This window comes from Microcaecilia unicolor, chromosome 4 (assembly GCF_901765095.1).
Source record: "Microcaecilia unicolor chromosome 4, aMicUni1.1, whole genome shotgun sequence".
In the NCBI taxonomy this organism is placed as follows: domain Eukaryota; kingdom Metazoa; phylum Chordata; class Amphibia; order Gymnophiona; family Siphonopidae; genus Microcaecilia; species Microcaecilia unicolor.
In genome coordinates this window covers 9545675-9572194 of record NC_044034.1, presented here as the reverse complement: position 1 = coordinate 9572194, position 26520 = coordinate 9545675, and the positions used below count along the sequence as shown (strand labels likewise).

The following is a 26520-nucleotide window of genomic DNA, read 5'->3' as shown; positions in this document are numbered from 1 at the left end:
GCCGTAGCGGAGAGATTAAATGGATTCTTTGCTTCAGTCTTCACTGAGGAAGATTTGGGTGGGATACCGGTGCCGGAAATGGTATTCGAAATTGACGAGTCGGAGAAACTTAATGAATTCTCTGTAAACCTGGAGGATGTAATGGGGTAGTTTTACAAACTGCAGAGTAGCAAATCTCTCGGACCGGATGGTATTCATCTCAGAGTACTGATAGAACTGAAAAATGAGCTTGCAGAGCTATTGTTAGTAATATGTAATTTATCCTTAAAATCGAGCGTGGTACCGGAAGATTGGAGGGTGGCCAATGTAACACCGAATTTTAAAAAAGGTTCCAGAGGAGATCAGGGAAATTATAAACCGGTGAGTCTGACGTCGGTGTCGGGCAAAATGGTAGAGACTATTATTAAGAACAAAATTACAGAGCATATTCAAAAGCATGGATTAATGAGACAAAGTCAACATGGATTTAGTGAAGGAAAATCTTGCCTCACCAATCTACTACATTTCTTTGAAGGGATGATCAAACATGTGGATAAAGTTGAGCTGGTTGATATTGAGGGGCATAATCGAACAGAAACGCCCATCTCCATGGGCGTTTATCTCCGAGAACGGGTCCGTGAAGGGGCGGGGCGGATCGTATTTTTTAAAAGAAAAAGACGCCCATGTTTTATATTCGTCAAGGTGTGAGCTGGGCGTTTTTGCTTTTCAGCGATAATGGAAAATGAAATCGCCCAGCTCAAAAACGAATAAATCCAAGGCATTTGTTCGTGGGAGGGGCCAGGATTCGTAGTGCACTGGTCCCCCTCACATGCCAGGACACCAACCGGGCACCCTAGGGGGCACTTTTACAAAAACAAAAAAAAAGGTAAAAGAGCTCCCAGGTGCATAGCACCCTTCCCTTGGGTGTTGAGCCCCCCAAATCCCCCTCAAAACCCACTGCCCACAAGTCTACACCATTACTATAGCCCTAAGAGGTGAAGGGGGGCACCTACATGTGGGTACAGTGGGTTTGGGGGGGTTGGACGACTAGTAGCATTAAGCAGCACAATTGTAACAGGTAGGGGGGGGATGGGCCTGGGTCCACCTGCCTGACGTCCACTGCACCCCCTAACAACTGCTCCAGGGACCTGCATACTGCTGCTTGGGAGGAGGGTATGACATTTGAGGGTGAAAGTAAAAAGTTGTGAAACATCATTTGTTGTGGTGGGAGGGGGTTAGTGACCACTGGGGGAGTCAGGGGAGGTCATCCCCGACTCCCTCTGGGGGTCATCTGGTCATTTAGGGCACTTTTTGGGGCCCTATTCGTCAAAAAACAGGGTCCAGGAAAAGTGCCCTAAATTCTAGCTACAAACGCATCCATTATCGGCGAAGGGCGCCCATCTCTGTTCGGGTGATAACCACGCCCCAGTTCCGCCTTCACCACGCCTCCGACACTCCCCCGTCAACTTTGTCCGCATCCGCGAGGGAGTGCAGTTGAAAGCGTCCAAAGGTCGGCTTTCGATTATGCCGCTTTATTTGTTTTTGTGAGAAGAACGCCCATCTCCCGATTTAGGTCGGAACTTGGGCGTTATTCTCGTTCGATTATAAGCTGGATTGTGTATCTGGATTTTCAGAAGGCGTTTGCAAAGTACCTCATGAAAGACTCCAGAGGAAATTGGAGAGTCATGGGATGGGAGGTAGTGTTCTATTGTGGATTTAAAGCTGGTTAAAAGATAGAAAACAGAGAGTAGGGTTAAATGGTCAGTATTCTTAATGGAGAAGGGAAAGGGAAATGGGACTTGATCTACCACCCATCTGTGGTTTTTGCAACTACATTCAAAGCAGTTTACATAGTAATATTCAGGTATTTATTTGTACCAGGGGCAATGGAAGGTTAAGTGACTTGCCCAGAATCATAAGGAACTGCAGTGGGACTTGAACTCAGTTCCCCAGGATCAAAGGCCACTGCACTAACCACTAAGCTACTCCTCCACGAAGGTCAGTTAGTGGGGTTCCCCAGGGGTCTGTGCTGGGGCCGCTGCTTTTTACATGTTTATAAATGACCTAGAGATGGGAGTAACTAGTGAGGTAATTACATTTTCTGATGACACAGTTATTCAAAGTCATTAAATCGCGGGAGGATTGTGAAAAATTACAAGAGGACCTTATGAGACTGGGAGACTGGGCATCTAAATGGCAGATGATGTTTAATGTGAGCAAGTGCAAAGTGATGCATGTGGGAAAGAGGAACCCGAATTATAGCTACGTCATGCAAGGTTCCACGTTTGGAGTCACGGACCTAGAAAGGGATCTAGGTGTCGTAGTTGATGATACGTTGAAACCTTCTGCTCAGTGTTCTGCTGCGGCTAAGAAAGCAAATAGAATGTTAGCTATTATTAGGAAAGTAATGGAAAACAAAAATGAGGATGTTATAATGCCTTTGTATCGCTCCATGTTCGTTAACATCAGGATGTGCTGGTATGTGACCACTTACTTTGTTGGTTTTTTTTTAGTTTTTCAAAGCTTTATTGAAAATAGAGTCAAATTTAACAGTAGTAAGCAGAAAATGAAGAGACCCTTTTACTAAGCTGCATTGGTGGCCCGGGCGGTAATTTCATTTTTTGCGCGTGTCTGTTACAAACGCCAGAAAATAATTTAAAATTTTCCGGCGCACGGCGGAAACCAGGTGGTAATCGTCATTCTACATAATTTTTATTTTACCGCACGTCCATTTTCAGCCGTTTTTTACAGGCTTGCTGAAAAATGGATCTGCTCATGCCCAAAACACGAGCCTACACCAGTGCAGGCCATTTTTCGATGCGCCTTAGTAAAAGGGCCCCTATGTCTTAAAGATTTAACAGCCCTTCATTCCCTCCCTCCCTCCCACCACCCCCTCCCCCCCAACTGTGACCTCTTGTTTTGAAAGTGCTCGCAGTGCTGTCGTTGAAGAACCACTACCCAACAAAATGTTCAAAAGGGCAGGGCAAGATTGTGGGGGAAGAACGAGAAGGAAGCTGGGGCTAGATACTAGAAGGAGAACAAGAAGAATGAGATGCTAATGAATACTGAGGAAGGGAGAGAATAGGGAGATGCAGGGAGTAGATGATGGGGAAGAGTGAAATGGAGGCTGCTTGTGGTAAGGGGTAAGAGCAGGAGAGGACGGAGACCCCTCTTCTGCTCACTTAGAAACAATATGGGGACAACAGTGGTACCGGGATGAGTACAGTTCACATGAGGAGAGAGGCAGAGGGAGTTTGTGGGTAGGGGGTGGAGGAGATACGCTTCTGAGTATGGTGAGAGAGGAAGGCTGGGAAAAGAGTGGGTGGTGAGTGGAGGAAGGCTGTGCTGGAGTCACCACTGTTAAAGGAGGGAGTGCTGTACCAGAGCCACCACTAAGAGGAGGGTAATGGAGTCACTGCAACAAAATCACTCTAGTGTTACTGAGAATTATCTCTCGTTTAATCCAGAGTGAGACACAGATCAAACGACAGAAAGTGGAGTCTGAGTTTGAGGAGTTACAACAGTTTCTGAATAAGGAGAAGCAGATCCTTCTCTCGAGACTGGAGGAGGAAGAGAAGAAGATTCTTCAGAGAATCAGGGAACATGAGACCCAGCTAGAAGAACAAAGTTCTTCCCTCATGCAGCTGATCTCTGAGATAGAGGAGAAGAGTCAGCAGCCGGCCACCGAGTTACTGAAGGTGAGATTAGCAAATATATTTCTAAGGAGGTTACAGTTCTTCCAGGAGGAATCAGGGAATTCAAGTAGCAGATCAAAATATCTTACATAAGGGCTGATTTTCAGCCAGCAGCTGCACTTACCAAATCAGAGCTTTTAAAATAATTTCATGGGGCTTAAATGGCCAAATCCTCCTGCTCTGAAGAAGGTGTAAATTGTTGTATGTGTTCTACACATGTACACACAAGTCATGTTTTTAATGATCAATATTTGACTCACTGAGTGAAAAGATACCAAACGAGGGGTTACAAATAACAGAGATAAAGGCTATAAAACTTTGGAAGGGTAAATTGGGCACCTTTCATTTTTGAAAGTTTTGTGTACTGTAGGGTCAGTAGAGAGGGACTATACAACTTTTTCACAACGTTGATGTTGTTCATGTTCTACAGCCTAAAAACTGTGGGTATGTGATTTCCGGGGTTAATCACTTAATTGATAAACATTTCTTATTTTTTAAAGATGTAGTTAGTCCATTCCTGAGGCTGAAATTTTCCAGGATTATACAGTTGATATCCCTCTGGTAGAAATAAGTCACTTACCCCACTTTTGATACCTTTTCACCCAGACATCACAACTCCACCTCTGCCCAAACCAGGCCCTTGAGAATGTCTACATGGAGATCACGGATCAGAGCCACTAAGGAGGTTTCAGTACTGTGCCCCATCCAAAAGTCTGATTGATTGGCATAAAGGACCTTTGTTTTATCTAAATACTTGAAAAGTTGCCCAAGTATCAATCAGGGGCGTATCTGCGTGGGGCCACAGGGGCCTGGGCCCCCGCAGATTTTGCCCCGGACCCCCCTACCGCCGTTAACCCTCCCTCCCTCGCCTACCGCCATCACCTACCCCGAGGTCCGCTTCCTCTGGCTTTTTAAAATATTGCTTCAGCTGGCGGGGGACCCCAACCCCCCGCCAGCCCAGCCGCTATCTTTAACTTTTTCATCCTCGTCGTGTAGCGCGCTGTGAAAGCTGCATGCATCTTTAGATCCAGTTGGATGGAGTCTGTCTGACGTCACAGCAGTTAAAGATAGCGGCTGGGCTGGCGGGGGGTTTGGGTCCCCCGCCAGCTGAAGCAATATTTTAAAAAGCCGGAGGAAGCAGACCTCGGGGTAGGTGACGGTGGTAGGCGGGGGAGGGAGGGAGTGTTAACGGCGATAGGGGGGGTTGACGGTGGTGGTGGGGGGCTATAATGTGTCCCCTCACTCTAGCCCCTGCCCCTCCTACCGCCGAACCTCAGATACGCCCCTGGTATCAATTACAACTTAAGAGATAAATGTTAGGTTTGAAACAGGCCGATACACTTGTTTCCATAATGAGTTTGGGTGTTTGTTATAGATTTTTGGATGCTGATCATAGAAATGGCATCAAAATTTTGTAGCTGTTTTGTGATTGAGCAGAGCTGTGAGTAGAGTATCCTAATGTTTAATGTGTTCGCATAAACTGTGAAATCTAACTAGAAATATTCTCTGTTTCATTTCCCTTTAGGATGTGAAGGATGCCCTGAGCAGGTACAAGTTAGTTTTCTGTCATTTTCTATGCGGCTGGATGGATTTTGAGTGAGAAAGAAGGGAATTAATTGATTGGTGAAAGGGAGAGGAGTAGCCTAATGGTTAGTGTAGTGGGCTTTGATCCTGGCAACCTGGGTTCGAGTCCCACTGCAGCTCCTTGTGACCTTGGGCAAATCACTTAACCCTCCATTGCCCCAGGTACAAAAAAACTCTGAATGTGAGCCCCCTAGGGACAGAGAAAGTACCTGTATATAATGTGTACAGTGCTGCGTACGTCTAGTAGTGCTATAGAAATGATTAGTAGTAGACGTTGAATTGAGAAAGTAGTTGGGATTAAGTGAGGAGAGGGCGAACTAAAGTTTAGAGGAAGTACTGAGAAATGGAGGGGAAGAGATGGAGGATGAGGAGGAGAATTACAAATCTATCTTCCCTTCTCTCTGATTTTCATATTTCCTCTCCCACCAACCTCACCCATTTGGCCCTCTGTGAATCCTCTCTTCATTCCCCACCAAACTTCACCCTGTGAATCTCCTTTCCACCTCTACTCTCCTAGTTGTGTTGCCCCTCAACCCTAGTGCAGAAGGAGTTGCTGGTGATGGTCTCTGCTCTGACGCTGTCTATAACAAAGTAATTCTATCAAAATGTGTTTATATTTCTTTGAAGGGTGAATAAACATGTGGCATAAACCTATTTTTAGACGTTTTTCTATGAAGTCCATCAGAAGTGCGTCCAAATCACAAGGGGTGTGTGAGGGGCGTGTTCAGACGGGGACTTTTGCGTTCTTAAGACTTAACGTTTTTCAGTCATAATGGAACAAAACAAAAAAATCCAGGTCTAAAACTTAGAAGTTTTGAGCTAGACCTGTTTTTATAACGAATAAGGCACAAAAAGGTGCCCTAAATACCCAGATGACCACTGGAGGGAATCAGAGATGTCCTCCCCTAATTCCCCCAGTGGTCACTAACCCCCTCCCACCCCCCAAAATGTGATAAAAAACATTACTTGCCGGTCTCTATGCCAGCCTCAGATGTTATATTTCTGTCCATTAGAACAGCATGCAGGTCCCTGGAATAGTCTAGTGGCTCAACCTCTGGGGAATGGAAGGAGACACAGGGGGAGCTCGGGGTTGGCCGACAGCTCGGTGGGGAATCTTTCTCCATCGGGCACAAGGGCTCACATCTCCACTTGACCTTCCTGACAGCATGCAGGTCCCTGGAGTAGTCTAGTGGTGGACCCAGGCTCCTACCTCCCCCTACCTGTTACACTTCTGGACGAAACTGTAAGCCCTCCAAAACTCACCAGAAACCCACATATAGGTGCCCCCTTCACCCGTAAAAGCTGTGGTAGTGCTGTACAGTTGGGGGTGGTGGGTTTTGGGGGGCTCAGCTGACAAGGTAAGGGACCAATGGAAAGATGTGTACCTGACAGCCAGTGGCGTACCGAGGGCGGGGCGGTGGGGGCGGTCTGCCCCAGGTGCATGCTGCTGGAGGGGTACAGCAAGCAGCCACACGCCTGTCGTCTCCGTTGGTTCCCTGCTCCCTCTGTCCCGGAACAGGTTACTTATCTACAATGACACCCAGATCTTTTTCTTGAACGCTGACCCCCAAGATGGACCCTAGCATCAAGTAACTATGATTCGGATTATTCTTTCCAATGTGCATCACTTAGCATTCGTCCACATTAAATTTCATCTGCCATTTGGACGCCCAGTCTTCCAATTTCCTCAGATATTTCACAGTCCACACGTGTTTTAACAACCTTGAATAGTTTTGTATCATTTGCTAATTTGATCACCTGACTTGTCATTCCGATTTCCATATATGTTAAATAGTACCGGTCACTGTTCACCCTCCTCCGTTGAGAGAAATGACCATTCATCCCTACCCTCTGTTTTCTGTCCAATAACCAATTCCTAATCTACACTGGTTAAAAGATAGAAAACACCCAGCTAATAAAGTCCACCTTCTACATTATCCTGCCTAACACCTCTCTTCTCTCTTCCTTTACCCAATCTTTGTATACTACTAATTTCATCTGATATCCTGGTATGACCATGTCATAACAAAACTCTGTAAGCCACATTGAGCCTGGGAAAGAAAGCCAGCAGATCAATATCACAACAAAATGATTTTATTGAAGATACCGTGTATGAACAAATCGCTCGACACAGGCCGTGTTTCGCCCACCTAGGGCTGCGTCAGGGGCTACAATGAACAAATATATAATAATTATCATAGATCATAATAAATAAAATATAACACACATACAAGCATAATATATCAAATATATAAATTGACAAAAAACAAATAATAAAATATGGAATATTACTAAGTATACATAGAGAGTATACTAGAATAAGCATATCGCTACGCACTGTCCAATATAAATTATATATATATATATATATATATATATATATACATAAAAGAGCATATATATAAAAATATATTTATAAAAGAAGTGTATGTAATGCAACAATCGTATGACAGTGCATATAAACATATATATAAAAGCATAATAAAATCTGACATCACATAACAGCAAAGCAAGGGCACTGGTATAGGTTACGAACTTCAATACAAATATGTATAAAAAATGTATAAATGAGATAATAAAAGGCACATACCTAATTTGAAACCTCTATGTGAAAAACACAAAAAAATCAAGCCTTAGGATGGATGTTTGCCAGTATTCTTAGTAGACTGGCCACACAGACATCCCAGCAGAGCAGTGGGGCACCCTAGGAGGTCCCAGTTAGACATCTTACCACTGCCCCATTATCTTGTAGGGTGAGCCTTCCAAAATCCGTAGAAAAACTACTGTACACATCTACAATAGCCCTTATGGCTGCAGGTGTCACCTATATGTAGGTACAGTAGGCTTTTGGTAAGTTTTGGAGGGCTGACACTTTCCACCACAAGTGTGACAGAGTGAGATATGGACCTGGTCGCCTTTTCTACAGTACACTGCACTGACCACTAGGCTACTCCAGGGACCTGATTGCTGCTGTAATAAGATGGACCATAACATCTGAGGCTGTTATAGAGGCTGCTATATACTGTTTCTTTCACATCTTTGGGGGTGGGAGGGGGTCAGTGACCACTAGGGGAGTAAGGGGGGGGGGACATGCCTTAATCTCTTCAGTAGTCAATTAGTCATTTAGGGCACCTTGTTGTGACTTAGTTGTGATAAAAACAAAACATATAAATTGTAGCCCTGGATATTTTTGTTTTGTTCCATTGTGGCAGAAAAACATCTGAGTATTAGGAATGCCTAAATCTCACCCCTAACACACTCCCTTGCATAGCAAAATGTTTAAAAAATGGGTTTCAAAAATTTATTTATTTATTTATTTGTTGCATTTGTATCCCACATTTCCCACCTATTTGCGGGCTCAGTGTGGCTTACAATAAGACTTGAATAATAGAAATACATTTGTTACGACTAGGTTATGGATTACATTGAACAGAGTTGTGCGAGGCATTCGAATATCATTGGTAGTATAACAATGGGACAACTACATAGAAACATTAGAAAGAGACAATGGGAAAAAAGGGCATTATTAGGCGCCTAGACATATAGTGTACATAGTTCCGTGGATGAATGTATGGTTGACTGGATAAAGGGATGATGGATCAGATGTGGATGTGTATTGCATTGTGAACAGTGAGTGGTCTCTATGTGTTTTGGCTCTTTCCGTAAGTTTGTTCAAACAGGTGTGTCTTCAGTAGTTTACGGAAGGAGGCTTGTTCGTTAATCATTCTTAGGTTGCGTGGTAATGTATTCCAAGACTTCGTGCTCTTGTAGGAGAAGGTTGACGCGTGTATCGTCTTGTACTTCAAGCCCCTGCAGGTTGGGTAATGAAGGTTGAGGTGAGTTCGGGATGATCTTTTGGCTTTTCTAGGTGGTAGGTTTATTAAATCAGACATGTACGCTGGGGCTTCACCGTAAATGATCTTATGGACTAGTGTGCAAGTTTTAAAAGTAACGCGGTCCTTGAGTGGAAGCCAATGTAGTTTCTCTCGTAGTGGTTTTGCCCTTTCATATTTAGGTTTTCCGAAGATGAGCCTGGCTGCTGTGTTCTGGGCTGTTTGAAGTTTCCTTAGTATTTGCTCTTTGCAGCCAGCGTATAATGAGTTGCGGTAATCCAAGTGGCTAAGGACGAGGGATTGCACTAGGCTGCGGAAGACGAATCTTGGGAAGAATGGTCTAATCCTTTTCAATTTCCACATGCTGAAGAACATTTTCTTGGTTATGTTGTTTGCGTGAGTTTCGAGTGTTAGGTGGTGGTCGATAGTCACTCCAAGGATTTTTAGCGTTTCTGAGATTGGAAGTTTTAGGTTTGGTGTGTTTATCACGTTGAATTCTGTTGTGTTGTATTGGGAGGTGAGTATCAGGCATTGGGTTTTTTCTGCGTTTAGTTTCAGGCGGAATGCATCTGCCCATGTGTTCATGATGTGTAGACTTTTATTGATTTCGCTGGAGATTTCTTTGATGTCTTGTTTGAATGGGATGTATATTGTCACATCATCGGCGTATATGTACGGGTTGAGGTTATGGTTTGATAGGAGTTTTGCTAAAGGGATCATCATTAGGTTGAATATAGTTAGAGGTGATCCCTGTGGGACTCCACATTCAGGTATCCATGCCTTGGACGTGGTTGAATTTGATGTGACTTGATACGAGCGCAGGGTTAGGAACCCCTTGAACCAATTCAAGACATTTCCTCCGATGCCAAAGTATTCAAGTATGTGTATTAGGATTTCATGATCAACCATGTCGAAGGCGCTGGACATGTCGAATTGTAAGAGGAGTATATTGTTGCCGGTTGCAATTCTTTGTTTGAATCTGGTCATTAGGGTGACTAATACTGTTTCTGTGCTGTGATTCGAACGGAATCCTGATTGGGCATCATGCAGTATTGAATGTTTGTCTAGATAGTTTGTGAGTTGTTTGGTTACCATACCTTCGGTTATCTTGGTTATTAGTGGTATGGATGCAATTGGCCTGTAGTTGGTTATTTCGCTCGTGTTTTTCTTTGTGTCTTTAGGAATTGGTGTGAGTAGGATTTTTCCTTTTTCTTTTGGGAAGAGTCCATTTTGTAGCATGTAGTTTATGTGATTTGTTAGGTTTGTTATGAATTGTTGAGGAGCAGTTTGCATGAGGCTATTTGGACATATGTCTAGTTTGCAGTTGGATTTGGCATATTTTTTGAGAGTTTTAGAGATGAGTTCTTCTGGTAATAGTTCAAATTCGGTCCAGGTTCTGTCTGCTGGGTGTGTTCCTTCTTCTGGATCTAGACAGTCTAGGAGAGTGGTGTATTCTATAGGGCTGGCGGGTATTTTTTGTCGTAATTGTACAATTTTCTCCTTGAAGTATTTTGCAAGGTTGTCAACACTTGGTATATCTTTGCCGTTGGTTGTAACAGGTGTGGTGTCTAACAGTTTGTTCACGAGGTTGAAGAGTTTATGTGTGTCTTTGTAGTTTGGTCCTATTAATGTTTTATAGTGTAGTCTTTTTGTCTGTTTGATGGTGTATTTGTATTTTCTCCGAAGTTGTTTCCAGTCGTTTAGTGTTTGTTCATCTCTCTTTTTGTTCCAGGCTCGTTCAAGTCTCGTGACTTGTGTTTTCAGTTTTTTCAGCTCTTCGTTGAACCATGGATTTGCATTTTTCCTGTGTGATGTTCTGGTTTGGGCTGGGGCGATTTTGTCTAATGTTGTTGTGCTTATATCGTCCCATTCTTGGAGGAATTGGATGGTGCCAGCGTTTGTAGTCCATTCACTCTGGTAGATCTGTTGCCAGAATGTTGTGGGATCTATTTTTCCTCTCGTTGTGTAGGTTGTTCGCTCATGTTTGTTGATTGTGTTTGGTTGTGTTTTTTGCCAGTAAAGTGTGACATTTGCTTTATGGTGGTCTGACCATAGTGTGGGTGTCCATCTTGTGTTGGTGAGTGTGATAGTTGAGTTCGGTTCGAGTCTATTTGTTATGATATCTAGTGTGTGTCCTTTTTCGTGTGTTGGTTGTAAGTTGGGTGTTTGCAGATCCCAGAGTTGTAGGAATTCTTTGAATTCTCGTGTACTTGGTAGGGTGTCATCTTCTAGGTGTAAGTTGATGTCTCCTAGTATGAGGATGTTTGAGGTTGATACGCAGGTATTCGAGATGAAATCCATGAGTTGTGTTTGGGCGTCTTGCCATTTTCCTGGTGGCCTGTAGAATAGGATTGTGTTAAGGTGTCCTATTAGACTTGGATGGTTGATTCTTGTCGATGCAATTTCAAGTTGTGGTGAGGTAGATTCGCCTGTGATTGTGATGGTGAATTCAGGTTTGTATATCAAAGCTATTCCGCCTCCTCTTTTTTCTCCATTTCTTGTCCAGTGCGTGATTTTGTATTCTGGTGGGCACGTTTGTAGGATGGCGGGGTCCGTAGGACTATGGAACCAGGTTTCTGTGATAAATAAGAGGTCTAGTTTGTCTGTGGTGATCCAATCTAGTATGTCTATCGAGTTGCTTACTGCTGATCTTGCATTGACGTATCCTAGTTGGATTTGGTGATGTGGTTCCAAGGCGGGGTTAGATGTGTTTATTTTTATTAACTGTCTGTGTCTTCGATGGTTGAATTTGTTGTTGTCATTGTTTTCCTTGTTTTGTCGGTGGTGTAAATATTCGGGGTTTGTTCCTGTTGGTTGGTTGTTGTGTCTTTGATTTGGTAGGTTGTTTAAAGGTTGTGCATGGGATTGGTGATATGTAAGTGGGTTGTTGTGGTTGTTGTTTTGGGTGTGCATGGTGTGTGTGTGAGTGTTATGCGGATTGTGAGTAGTGGAGTTGTTGTTGTCTAGGTTTTGTGTTGAGAATATAATGAGACACTGGATGGTTATGAGTGTATTGCTGGTGTTCATTTCTATGTGTTGGGTGTTGTGACAAATAAGTAATTGGTGTATATTTGAGCAATACTACGTTTACAATTGCATTTGAGCTTGGTTACAATTCAAGCGAAGTAGTGCTAACATTTTTAGTTAATCTAGCAACAATTTAGTTCAAACCTGGCAGCAGTTCAGTGCTAGGCAGGCAGAGTGTTACTTAACTTTGTATTTAAGTATGGCAACAATTTAATTTAGAGCTTGGCAACAGTTTATTGCTGGGCGAGCCTACTCTGAATGCTTGCCAACAGTTCACTATCAGGCAAATGAGGTAGTATTTGCATTCGCGTTAGTCTTAGCAGCAATTTTAATTGAAGCGTGGCAACAGTTAAAGGTGCTATTTTGGCATAGGACGCTATGGCTTTCAGTTTAGAGTAAGCAGAGCAAAGCAGGGTAAAGCAAGGATTTTTTAAATTATGTAAAAGCTAAAGCAGTGCATGCAAGCTTGCTTGGTAACAGTTCGCTGTTATGCGAATGAGGTAATATTTACATTTGCATTAGTCTTAGCAGCAATTTAAATTAAAGCATGGCAACAGTTAAAGGTGCTATATTGGCATAAGACACAGCAGGGTATAGCGAGGATTTTTAAATCATGCTAAAGCAATGCATGCATTTAAGATGAGCAGGGTATTTTATTACTCTGTTCAGCCTCGGCAGGCAGCTCCTGTTCCCGGCAGGTTGGTCCTCAGTCGATCTTGGTTATCAGCGGTCGGCCTTGATGTCCCGAACGGCGGCCACGGGACCAGTGGCTCGGTTGTCTGGTGCTCGGTGTCTCTAACGCAGCCACCACATGATTTGCGTGTGGCTCAGGAGTCGTCGTCGCTTTGCCGCACCTCAAGCTGATCAACTCCTGTCTGTCGGCGTTCCGAAGCGTGGAGCAGTCGGGTGCGGGGTGCGCCCGCTTCCCTCAATCCGCTCGCGGCTTCCTGGGCAGCAGTCGGACGATTCAGGAGCGCGCCGCATAGGGGATTGGCCGCTCCTGCTTTCCGGACCTCAGGCCAACCAGGCCGGTCGGCGCTCCGCTCGTTCCGCGGCCTTCCGGGCAATGAACCACTGTCCGGCCGACTCTCCACCAGTCGCGTGGTCGGCTGGATCGTCCCCGGTGCCGCGAACACGGCTCCCCGAGCTCACTGGGTGGCCGCACGGAGTTGCAAGATGTAGTCGCGGCTCACCTCTGGGCTCTCCACTTCTGGGCTCTCCGTCTCCACACCGGTTTCGATGGTCTCTCCGGTGCTCCGGATTCGGATCGCGGGGGCGCAACCTCGTGGCCATCCTCGTGGCGGTCTCCCGCTAGGCCGTCGGTCGGCCTCGGTCCGGCTGGATTTCAGACCGGTCAGACCGCCGGTGTTCCACTGGTCGGTTTCAGCTGCGGTCTCAGCTCCAGATTCAGCGCAGCCGGGGTTGATCAGACTGATCCAGGCAGGCTTAAATATGCCCAGGTGGCGATTTCCAAATGCCATTTTGTGCCACTTTTTGAATGTTTTCCTATTTCAAAAATCAGTCCCATAATCACAGAAAACTGAGTGTTCATGGTATATTTCATTCCTTCCACTGTTTACATCTCTATCCCCTGGGTGTGAACATCTCCCAGAATAATCCCAATGACTTTGTAACCCATAGGTGTCAGAAAATGAAGTTTCCAGTACCAGAGGCTGTTTCTACTGATCTGAAAATGGGTTTCCAATTGCGCTATCCTCAGCAGCTGAAAAAATGGATTAGAAAATTTGGAGGTGAGGAATTGATCGCTTTTTTTTTTTTTTAATCATTTATTTATAATTTTTTCATTTTACAAGGATCACTTGCAAAACAGTAAAACAGAGATGATTGTACATTAAAACAATATTAGAAGAAAACAATCTCAACAAGATCAATGGATTTTATACAATCTTTCTCTTTCTTAGACCACAAAATAAATAGGGAGAGTGAAACAGGACAAGGAGATCAATTTAAACAACAGCAAACAAAGAAAACGTGGTATTAACCCGATTATCCCCAGTTATTATTTATCTAAATCATTATTCCACATTGATCATCTGGTTGGTTTCTTCAAGACCATAACGGTGCATAGTCCATCAATTTCATTGGAAACATACTTATTGTCCAATATTAGTGAAAGTAATACACCTGATTTCATTTTTTTCCCTTTTAAAACCAGAAATTGTTTAACAATACAAACCCTTGAATCTCCAATCCAATTCCCGCTGATTAAAGTAATCCCAGTTTCACAGGCTTCACTCCTTTTGAATTAATATATTAAGAGGAATCATTTCAGAGGAAAAAAAAACATTTGGAGTCATACCCGGAACTCTGGGAAAACAACAATCTCGATATTAATCATCTGTAACAATATTCATTTTGTTCAAATTTTTTCTGGTCTTTTATCATTTTCAAATCTTAACCGTTTCCTACTTCAGTAGAACTTCATTTGCTGTATATTCTCAAAGGATTTGATTAGATTATCCATGTGGCTCATTAACAAGACTGTATCTGAAGCAAAGTCATTCTCTACCACCGTCAGGTCCTGGAGCACCCTCCAGATGACATTCAATGCAACCTCCACGGGAGCCAAAAACTCCAAGCTGATAACTCTTAAGGGTTTAGGAGTAGCACCGCCGACACGGGTTCAGCTGTAAACGACTTCCGTTTCAGCATACACTCCTGACTCACTCCTCCACTCCTTTGGGCATGGTGGTTAAATGATTTTTGAGCGATGAAGTTGTTTCCAGGTCTAAGAGCATCGACGCTCCTTCGTTGGCGCTAATCAAAGGACTCATCAACCCAGTCATCTATGGGCAGCTCGTCACACAGCGGTCCCACACTTGCTGCACAGGGGACAAAACGCTGGTCATCGGCGGCTGACCCCCCATTGTCCCCTTCCTCTGTTAAGGCAACTGCAATGCAGAGAGGAAATTTCAAGTGAACAAAAACTGAACTTCAGAGGACAGCTGGGCCGTTGAGTGTACGAGCTTCAGGTCACCATCTTTCCCCTCTCCCTAATTTGGGACACTCTTTGTCTGGTTTCTCCTCAGAGGCCTGTCTGATATGGGTAACCCTTCAGCGTAGCCCTCTGAGTCATTGAAACACGGAAGCCCCTCCATCACTTACAAGGTGGTGTCCCTTCGGAGGGGAATTGATCGCTTTTTAATTTGGTTTGTCTTCTTTTCAAATGCTCTGGATGATTCCACTAAAAATGTGCAGAAATAAAAGTATAAATCTGAGTTCTTTGTCATCAAACAGATGAATCCATTACGAATGGGTTGTGTCCACCTACCAGCAGGGGGAGATAGAGAGCACTAAAAAACCATAGTGCCTCATGGCCAGCTAGCTCCATCTGCCTCTTCAGTATTCTCTATCTCCCCAGCAGGGTGATTGCAGCTTTTTCAGCTCCTTCTAAATTCTGCCTGGGGTGGCTCCTGAGCTTTGCCAGTGGAAGCAGGGGTGTTAAGGCTATTGTAGCTTCACTTTAAAGGCACATAGGTTAGCCCTTTCCCTGCCTTACCCATCCCCCCAGTGGATGTGAACACAGTTCGCTTTTCCCTGCCCTTTCCTACTCTACTTAGTGGATGCAGGCACATTGGTTCGCCTTTCCCTGCCTTTCCCACTCTTCTGCACCTCCAGAGTTGATTTGATTGCCTCTTTTGCTGTTTCCTCTACAGAGTTAAAAATAAAAATGTTGCGTCGCACTTTGGCGCTGCAACCTCAGAAAAGAGGTTTTCTTATGATTCTACAGCGTGACCGGAGCTTTGATACTCGGTCCAGTGAGGTAAGAGTGCTTTCTAGCTCCTCTGGGGAGGGCCCGCGATCGAGATGTTTTTGGCGTGAAGCCGCCATTTTGAATTTTCCGCCATTTTCGGCGATGGCTGCGGAGGTTGTAAAGCACTGTTTTAAGTGTGGCAAGTGCAGATCCGCAGTGGGGCTCTGTAAATCGTGCTGTTCAGGCGTTAGAGCCGGCCTGAGCATGGCGAGTGAGGATTCTTCCCGCTCTGTGGAACTGGCAGCGGGCGCCATTTTGAATGCGCCACATGGTGTGACCCCTGCTGAGGCGGAGGGTCTTGAATCCGGGAGGGGTCCTCAGATTGAGGCTAATCAAAGAGCTTCTAGCCCCGGACTGGAACCGGGTGACCAGGGCGAGTTTTTCTCCCCTGACTTTGTTTTATTGATGCATAAGGCATATATGCTTAAAAGAACTCTGCCCAAGGGGTCTTCTACGGCCCCCCCTTACTGCCCCTCCAGCGGATTCTGGCCTGGGACTGCCCTCTGAGGCGTTTTTCCCTGATAGCTGGCCACAAGAGATGCGCAGAAGGGTTAATTCCCCTTTGGAGAGTGTCGCACCCCCCCCCCCCCGTGGTCGGGTGGTGGAGACTGAGGGGTCTGGCAGGCCCTCATGGCCAGAGGAGCCAGAAGAAGGTGCAGAGTTGCCACAGGATCTGGATGATCCGTCCGCGGTGAGGATTTTCTACCATGAAGAGCTGCCAGCGCTTATTTCTGATGCCTTACAGGCCCTCTCTATTGAAAATCCTGACAGTGGCTCAGCCTCCTCTGTGAATCCTAGGATGGCTAGTACCAAAAAGCCTGCTTGAGCCTTTCCTTTGCATGACTCCATCCATGAGCTTATTTCAGCTCAATGGGCTGACCCCGAGGGACCTTTGAAAGTTTCCAGGGCAATGGGGCAATTATACCCTCTAAGTGAGGAACATTTGGCTCGCTTTGCAGTGCCTAAAGTGGATGCCCTAGTCACGGCTGTGACAAAAAGGACTACCCTCCCTGTTGAAGGAGATGTGGCCCTGAAGGATATGCAAGACCGGCGGCTGGAATCAGCGCTGAAACGGTCCTTTGAAATTGCAGGTCTTATTATTCGGGCACCTGCATGCAGCTGCTATGCTGCTAGAGCCTGCCTGGCATGGTTGCAACAGGCAGTTGAACAGCCCGGTGATGGAGCGGAACCCTTGTCTGAGGTGGCCCTGTGGATGGAGTCGGCCTTGTCCTTTTTGGCTGACACCCTTTATGATATTGTCAGAGCTTCGGCTAAACAGATGGCTGTAGCAGTGGTGCCTCGCCGTCTTCTGTGGCTACGGCATTGGGCGGCGGACATGGCCTCTAGGCAAAGGTTGGTGAAGTTGCCCTTTCAAGGCCTTCTCCTGTTTGGTGAGGAGTTGGAGAAAATTGTGAAAGGCCTGGGGGATGCCAAACCCCAGACCTCGGCCTCCCTCCAAGGGTCAGGCGGTTCATTCCTCTTATAAACCTCGCTTCCGAGAAGCTAGAAGGTACCGCCCGGGGCGTTCTGCTGGGTTCACTTCGCGTGCCCATTTTCAGCAGAGGAACTTCTTTCGCTCGGACAAACGTCCCGCAGCCGCAGGCTCAAGGCCTGGAGTTCAGGGGCGACCCTCTCAGTGATGGTGCGCCGGCCCCCTCTTCGTTTCCTGCAGTAGGAGGACGACTTTCCCTCTTTTTCGAGGAGTGGGCCAAGTTTTCCTCAGATCAGTGGGTTCTGGACCAGATCAGAGATGGTTACCGTATAGAATTCAATGCCCCGGTAAGAGGTGTTTGTGGAGTCCCGTTGCGGCTCTGCCGCCAAATGGGCGGCGGTAGAGGAGACCTTACAAGGCCTGATTCAATTAGGGGTGGTGTCCCCGGTGCCTCCCGCCGAACACGGCTGCGGCCGCTACTCCATTTACTTTGTGGTGCCGCAAAAAGGTGGGTCTTTTTGCCCTATTCTGGACTTAAAAGAATTAAGTCCTTAAGAGTGCAGCATTTTCACATGGAAACCCTGCGCTCCGTCATTGCGGCGGTACAGCCAGGAGAGTTTCTCACGTCTCTGGACCTGAAAGAAACTTACTTGCATATTCCAATTTGGCCCCTACACCAGAAGTTTCTGCGGTTTGCGGTGATGGGAAAACATTTCCAGTTTCAGGCCTTGCCTTTTGGTCTCGCCACAGCTCCCCGAACCTTTTCCAAGGTTATGGTGGTAGTGGCTGCATTTCTCAGGCGAGAAGGTATCCAGGTTCACCCGTACCTAGACGACTGGCTCATCAGAGCGGACTCTGCAACAGAGAGTCATCAAGCTACAGCCAGAGTGGTCTCAGTACTTCAATCTCTGGGCTGGGTCGTCAATATTGCCAAAAGTCACCTGACCCCCTCACAATATCTAGAATATTTGGGGGCCCGGTTCAACACAGACTCGGGATATGTATTCTTACCCGAGCAAAGGCGGTGCAAGCTTCAGAATCAGGTCCGTCTGCTCCTGAGGATGCCTCGCCCGTGAGCTTGGGACATTGTCCAGCTGTTGGGATCGATGATGGCCACCTTGGAATTGGTGCCCTGGGCGAGAGCGCACCTGAGACCTCTGCAGTATTCCCTACTTCATCGATGATCTCCAGTATCTCAGGATTATCAATGCAGACTCACGTGGCTCCCTGTGGCCCAGCTCAGCATGGAGTGGTGGCTCTCAGACAGCATGCTGCGGCGAGGAATGCCGCTGGCACTCCCCGATTGGTACCTAGTGGTTACAGATGCCAGCCTGCAGGGCTGGGGTGCACATTGCAAGGGGAAGCATGCCCAGGGTCTCTGGACACCCGACGAGTCGGAGTGGTCCATCAACCGCCTAGAGTTGAAAGCGGTGTTTCAGGCGCTTCTGGCCTTCCAAGTGACCCTGGAGGGATTGGCTGTCAGAGTTCTGTCGGACAACATGACAGCAGTGGCCTACATAAATCGACAGGGCGGTACACAGTGCACAGCACTAGCCGCGCAGGCCGAACAGATTTACCACTGGGCCGAGCTACATCTGCAGTTTCCGTCAGCAGCTCATATTGCAGGTCAGAGCAACGTGCAAGCCGATTATCTAAGCAGGCATCAAATCGATCCAGTGGAGTGGGAACTTGCAGATGAAGTATTCCTGCAGATCTGTGCCAAATGGGGGACGCCCGCAGCGGATCTTATGGCCTCAAGCACAAATGCCAAAGTCCCGTGCTTTTACAGCAGACGGAGAGATCCTCGCTCGGCAGGGTTGGATGCCTTGGCTCAACCCTGGCCTCTGGGCCTCCTGTATGTGTTCCCTCCGTGGCCCTTGATAGGGTGAGTGCTCCTGCGGATTCGGCTTCATCCAGGAGAAGTGGTTCTCTTCGCCCCGGATTGGCCCAGGAGGCCTTGGTATGCGGATCTCCGGCGGATGCTGGTGGAGGCTCCCCTACCGTTGCCTCTGGTACAGAACCTGTTGTCGCAGGGATGGTGACCATGGAGGATGCCTGCCGCTTTGGTCTTACGGCATGGCTATTGAGAGGGTGCAATTGAGAAACAAAGGCTTTTCCAATAATGTAATTTCCACTCTCCTGCAGGCCCACAAGCGATCCACTTCCGTGGCTTATGCCAGGATCTGGTGCCAGTTTGAAGTTTGGTGTGTGTCAAAAGCGATCACACCCATGCGGGCTCCTGTCTCGCCGATTCTGGACTTTTTGCAGGATGGTGTACAAAAAGGCTTGGCCTATAATTCCCTGCGGGTACAAGTGGCAGCATTGGCCTCCCTTCATGGTAAGGTTGAAGGCGTGTCTTTAGCTGCACATTCAGATATTGCACGGTTTCTTAGAGGGGTGCTTCGGCTCCGTCCTCCCATGTGGGCACCTTGTCCAGCTTGAAACCTGGGGCTAGTTGTAAAGGCTCTTCAGGGTTCTCCTTTTGAGCCGCTACGGCGAGCTTCAGTGAAAGATCTGACTCTAAAGGCCGTCTTTTTGGAGGCCATCACTTCGGCGAGATGGGTGTCAGAACTCCAGGCGCTGAACTGTCAAGACCCATCTCTGCAATTCTCAGAGTCCAGGGTAACGGTACGTATCATGCCTTCCTTTATGCCTAAGGTGGTTTCAGCGTTTCACCTAAACCAGCCTGTTTTTTCTACCCTCATTTGCTAGGGAGGAGTTTCCAGAATCTTTTGGGCAGTTGCACCTTTTGGATGTGCGCAGGACTCTGTTGCAGTATCTGCGAATTACAAATTCTTTCAGGACCTCTGATCATCTTTTTGTTTTACTATCAGGTCCTCGCAGAGGGTCTCCAGCATCTAAAGCCACTATTGCTCGCTGGCTCAAAGAAGCTATCTTTTCAGCTTATCTGCTGGCCGGCCGGCCTCCGCCTGTAGCCTTTAAGGCGCATTCTACAAGAGCGATTTCTTCCTCTTGGGCTGAAACTGGAGCACTCTCTCTTAATGAGATATGCAGTGCAGCAACATGGGATTCTAAGTTCTCATTTGCCCGACATTACAGGCTGGATGTGGCTGCTAGGAGGGATGCGCGTTTTGGAGCACAAGTGCTAGCGCGTGGTGTGACTTGTTCCCACCCTATATAGGGATTGCTTTGATACATCCCATACGTAATGGCTTCATCTGCTTGATGACAAGGAAGGGAAAATTAGGTTCTTACCTTGGTAATTTTCTTTCCTTTAGTCATAGCAGATGAATCCAAGAGCCCTCCCTGTCTGATTAACTGTCTGATTGATTGTTTAATGATGTGACTCTGTTTGATGTGCAGTTTTTTTCCTGAAGATATAGTCCTTCCTTGGGAGAAAGTTGGAAAACAGTCTTCAGGATTACTGTTCAGTTACAGGAGGATGAGTTCATTCCCTCCATTGAGTTAATGCTCCTGTTATGGGGCCATTGTTCGCTGTGAGGAAAGTTTATGTTGTTCCCATTGCGGTCTGTTATGCTGCTTTTGAAGCTTCAAATACTGAAGAGGCAGATGGAGCTAGCTGACCATAAGGCACTATGGTTTTTGAGTGCTCTCTATCTCCCCCTGCTGGTTGATGGACACAACCCATACGTAATGGATTCATCTGCTATGACTAAAGGAAAGAAAATTACCAAGGTAAGAACCTAATTTTCCCATTTTCAGTGCTGGGCTGTACCAAGATACTGAGTATATGGATATACATTGACTGGCAATATTCTGACGGGTACCGAATAATAACCCAGATAAAGTTACCACATCCTTTTTGTTGTCCTAACTTTATCCAGATAGTTACCCAGTTACTAGACTGAATCTTGCCACTAATGAGGTGACTTCTGACTCTTCCGATTCTGAACCTCCAAACCATCCTGGCCCTGTGTCGATAATGCCAAGACAGACTGTCCAAATTTCAGCGCTATTATTGACCCTGAGATTAGCAAGTTTAGTGTGGGCAGTGGAAGGATAGACTGCTCAGAGTTGTTGCAGTATAGTGACGGGGGTAACGTACCAAGAAACTATTATCTATTGGTGAAAATCTGAGATTGTTCTGACCACAGACAGAAAGACTGAACATCTCCGTAGATGGAGTCCATAAGCCCCATCCAGTCTGCCCATCTCACTTTCCCCAGATCTTCAACCATCATTTTGCAAACCCTGAGAGATTCTTTTGTCTTCCACAGATCCACCTTCCTTTCCATGAAAAACTATTTCCTCAGCTTGGTTTATCTTTATGCTTATTAACATTTTTTATACCGCTTAACTTTCACATACTCCTACTGCCACAGGCCACTTTTTCCCTGCCTTGGTAAAAGGAGGGTGAATGTTGAAAATCAGTGATAAAGAGTAACTAGAGCACCAGAGGGAATAAAGCGTAAAGAAAGTGATCAAAAATAACTCTAACGCCAGAATAATTCAAGTGTGAAAAATGAAAATAAGCCATCACAAACCTTTAAAAAGAGTATAAAGAAATCTTGATGCTATAAAACAAATTAGACCACACTGGCTTTACTTGCCGCACGGCCATTTCCTGCAGGAAAGAAAGATTTAGCCTTTTACACCAGCTTGGTAAAAGAGGTCCTTTATGAACAACCAAATCAAACAATACTTGCAGATGGTCACGGATTCGGTGCATTCTAAATTTGGAATTACCACTCGGCTCACAAAAAATACAAAATCATGCGTGGGGCTGGTTACATATCTAAGCGAAAATGGTGCTTCAAATAAGACAAATAGTACATCAGATGGAATTGACAGAGATATTACAAATAAAGCATAAATCTAAGCCGCTATGCCCAGAATCATACCGATGCACTAAAGTAACATATAACCAAATTCAAAGACACAAGGTTGTCACAAAACACTTAGCCACCCACCTGGGGTTATCCTGCAGCAACTTAAAGGGTCTATCCCCAACAAAGCTCAGGTCTGCCTTCACCTGCTGCTTGTGCTCTACACTAGCACCCTCCTCCCACCAACTGGGTCATAACCTTCTCTAGGTGAGTCTCCCGCTCTCAAGGTATCCCTAGTGATTTCTAGGTTACTTGGGGCCACACTCCCAGTGGACCCACAGTTCCCAGAAATCACTCACAGACCCAACACACAAACCACCAGGATTCTTTATCAGTCCAGACAAATAGGGCGAACAAACAGTTAGGTTTATTCTCTTAAAAATATTGAACAGTGGAACAAAACAGTAGAAATAGCAAACAATAACAGGTAACTGAAATATTAATTATAACACTAACTAAACATCTGTATACTGCCTAAACAGTACCTGGGAAGATCAGGACATATAATTCACAGAGCCTCAGCTGAAGTGAAAGTCCCACTTTTACCAGCTACTTGCACACTCACAAAAGAAAACACAGCCTCCCTTCAACACTTAAACTTCAAAGGAACATCTGGGAACACTGCTATTTAGAAAAAGTTGACAAATGGGGGGGGGGGGGGGGGGGAAGTGACGTCACCAAACAGCATGGTCACATGAGAGCAGAGCTCCCGATACCCCACAAAGAAAAATAGCAAATCTGACCAACCTGACGCTCAGCTGAATAATATAACACTAGTGAATGGCTTCCCGATCCGCAGGAGTAGGGAAAACGACGAACCAAGCAACTTCAGAGCTTAATCTCTCCTGTTTCGCCTTTTTGGGCAGAGCGGAGGCGGCCCGAGACAAAATGGCAGAGGCCCAGCAATTACAGGCAGCGCCAGAAGCTGCCAATGCGGTCTCAGCAGGCAACATATCGGAGCGCTTGGTCTCGGGCTGGGAAGAGGAAGAACTCCCACCAGCCCTCCAAAACTGGCTGCAGAATATCAGCGCAGACATTAAAGCGCTTAGATCGGAGGTGGTGACACTCGGAACGGACTTAAGAAGCGAGATACGTGAACTGGGGTCCCGTTTGGAAGAAACGGAGCTACAAGTAGAATCTCACATCGCTGGAACAGCAGATCTCACACTTACAAAAAGAACATCAGCAGATGAACATGAAAGTAGATGACCTTGAAAATAGAGGTTGCTGCAACAATTTAAGATTCCGTGGCCTGCCTGAAACCCCTACATATCAAAATAGCGAACAAGTGGTACAGGAGCTAGTGAGTGCACTGCTGGCGGCAAATGACACAACTATTGAGGCGGAAGCAATCCAGATTGAAAGAGCCCATAGAGCGCTGGGCCCGGGGAAAAACAACACCCCAAAAGACATTATAGCATGCTTTACCAGCTTCAAATTGAAGGAACAAATATTAAAGGCGGCACGCCAAGTCCAAGATTTCAAATGGGATTCCTATAAGATTGGGATCTATCAGGACCTTGCTGCAGCAACGCTACAGCGAAGAGTTGAACTAAAGCCACTCACGCGCCGGCTCAGAGATCTCAATATCCAATATAGATGGAGATATCCCTTCGCCCTTGTATTTTACAAAGAAGGGAAAATGCATCAGATACAAACGCTGGAGGAGGCCAGAGAAATCTGTCCCGAAGCAGATTTGCGATTGGAGCCGGAGGACGCTAGAGTGAACAAACGAGGAGCCACATTTAACGCTCCTACCAATTGGAGAAGAGTGGGCAAAATGCCCGAGAAGGCTACAACGCCAGCAATCCGCCACAAAAGTTTCCTGAAAACCGAGATCAAGGGGGGGAAATTTGGAACAGTCGGTTGAAAAAGATTACTGCAGATGTTATAATGGGACAAGCCTTTGGTTCTATATATGGTAACAGTTTGGTTCAGAGATGTTAACAGTAGATATTGGGGTACCTGGTAAGCGATTTGTGGGTCACTTCACCTCTATTTGGAGCCCAAGGGTAAGCCATGTGGTGCCCTAAATTAGGAGGGGAGGGCTGGGGAGGGAGGGGAGGTTTACAAAATGTTAGAAGGAGGGGGGTGGGGAGGGAACACAAGGGTTTGGCTGGGATAAGCAAGAGGGGAGAAATAGAAAAAGTGGACAAATGGGAAAAGAGCAGCACCTGTCACGTAATAAATAATGTATATGGCTCATGTCACATAATGGCGCAAATTGGACAACTAATGAAAAGAATAGCATATATCTCATATAAAAAACACAAAAAACTAGCATATTATCCAGTCAATATCACACTAATTATGCAGCGTTTTCTCATTATTATGGTTACTTAAAGGGTGGGGGGAGGGAGTGAAAAAAGGAATGTTTTGGGGTGGGAATATGGTTGTTTATATGACTAGATTCATATGTTTTTGTGGATTTTGCATTAAAATGAATACAGACAGGCTTATTTTCGAAAGAGAAGGGCGCCCATCTTTCGACACAAATCGGTAGATGGGCGTCCTTCTCTCAGAGTCGCCCAAATCGGCATAATCGAAAGCCGATTTTGGGCGCCCTCAACTGCTTCCCGTCGCGGGGACGACCAAAGTTCACGGGGGCGTGTCGGAAGCATAGCGAAGACGGGACTGGGGCGTGCTTAACACAGGGCGTCCTCAGCCGATAATGGAAAAAAGAAGGGCGTCCCTGACGAGCACTTGGCCGACTTTTTTTTTTTTTTTTGCGACCAAGCCTCAAAAAGGTGCCCGAACTGACCAGATGACCATCGGAGGGAATTGGGGTTGACCTCCCCTTACTCCCCCAGTGGTCACTAACCCCTCCCACCCTCAAAAAACAACTTAAAAAATATATTATGCCAGCCTCAAATGTCATACCCAGCTGCCTGACAGCAGTATGCAGGTCCCTGGAGCAGTTTTTGTGGGTGCAGTGCACTGGCGGACCCATGCCCATCCCCCCCCCCCCCCCCACCTGTTATACTTGTGGTGTAAATGTGAGCCCTCCAAAACACACCACAAACCCACTGTACCCACATCTAGGTGCCCCCCTTCATCCGTAAGGGCTATGGTAGTGGTGTACAGTTGTGGGGAGTGGGTTTGGGGGGGGGGGTTTGGGAGGCTCAGCACACAAGGTGCTGTGCACCTGGAAGGTGTTTCTGAAGTCCACTGCAGTCCCCCCTAGGGTGCCCGGTTGGTGTCCTGGCATGTCAGGGTGACCAGTGCACTATGAATGCTGGCTCCTCCCATGACCAAATGGCTTGGATTTGGTCGTTTCTGAGATGGGCGTCCTCGGTTTCCATTATCGCTGAAAACAGGGGACGACCATCTCTAAGGTCGACCTAAATGTTGAGATTTGGGCGTCCTCGACCGTATTATGAAAACAAGAGATCTTGTTTGAGTCTCGAAGTTGCGCCATTGTGAATTAGAATTACAATGGCTCATTAATTTGATGTTCTTGCACATTAAGCTATAGAGAGAGTGAGTCATCATATCATATCCCAGAATTTATTTGACATTCTTGTACATCAAGTTCTCAACGTACACATGCCTGTACATATTGAGTTTAATTATTTCTGGATTATCACTGACAAGATTCTGTTCCTCATTCATTTTATTATATTTTATATTGTTTGTATGTTTTTATAATTCAACCATTTATTACACTATGGTATATATATTTTTTTTAACTTTGAATTTTTATTGAAATAATATCTCAAACATAACAACAAGCCATTGGCTCCAGCATATGACATTGCAACAATTTAATTTTTATTTTAACATTATGCTTATAACCCTCTTATCCCCCCTGGTATGTATGTAAATTTATGTGTGGTCTGGATCTATAATCATATCTCTGTGTTTTTATGTTAGACCCTGAGGCAGGCGCTTGTGTGCCGAAACACGGCCCATGTCGGGTCTTTTTCACAATAAAGGACGGCTGTTATCTCTTTCTTGAAGGTCCAGTGTTGCTTTTATTGTCTGTGTTCTATGCTTGTATGCTGTAATACTCTCTCTTTTGTGACTACGTTCTTACTTTATACCATCAGTTCTTCCCAAAGCAACAATGACCTTGCGTTGTCTATTGTCACTTCTATTTGAGTATAACCTGAAGAAGGAATGGGTGATAAGGCAAAGATTGTTTTATTTTGTTGCATTGCACCCTGGAAGTCATGTGTTTGCTTTGTCATAAGCTTATTCCTGGGATAAGCGGCAGAAAATCTGTTTTACTCTTTTGGGACCTTGCCAGGTATTTGTGACCTGGATTCACCACTGTTGGAAACAGGATACTGGGCTTGATGGACCTTCAGTCTTTCCCTGAATGGCAGTTCTTATGTATGAATGTAATTATAAGACAATTGAAGGACAGTTTTATAATTCAAAATCT

The 26520-nt window shown here is 45.8% G+C and overlaps 1 protein-coding gene across 1 annotated transcript in view; it reads left to right on the top strand.

Moving 5' to 3' along the window:
* LOC115468204 (E3 ubiquitin-protein ligase TRIM39-like) overlaps positions 1-26520 on the top strand; it is a 47669-nt gene that overhangs the window by 9517 nt on the left and 11632 nt on the right. The window contains exons 3-5 of the mRNA XM_030199741.1: positions 3447-3677; positions 5200-5222; positions 13760-13869. Coding sequence (XP_030055601.1) covers positions 3447-3677; positions 5200-5222; positions 13760-13869 — 364 coding nt within the window. The remainder of the gene's footprint in view (positions 1-3446; positions 3678-5199; positions 5223-13759; positions 13870-26520) is intronic.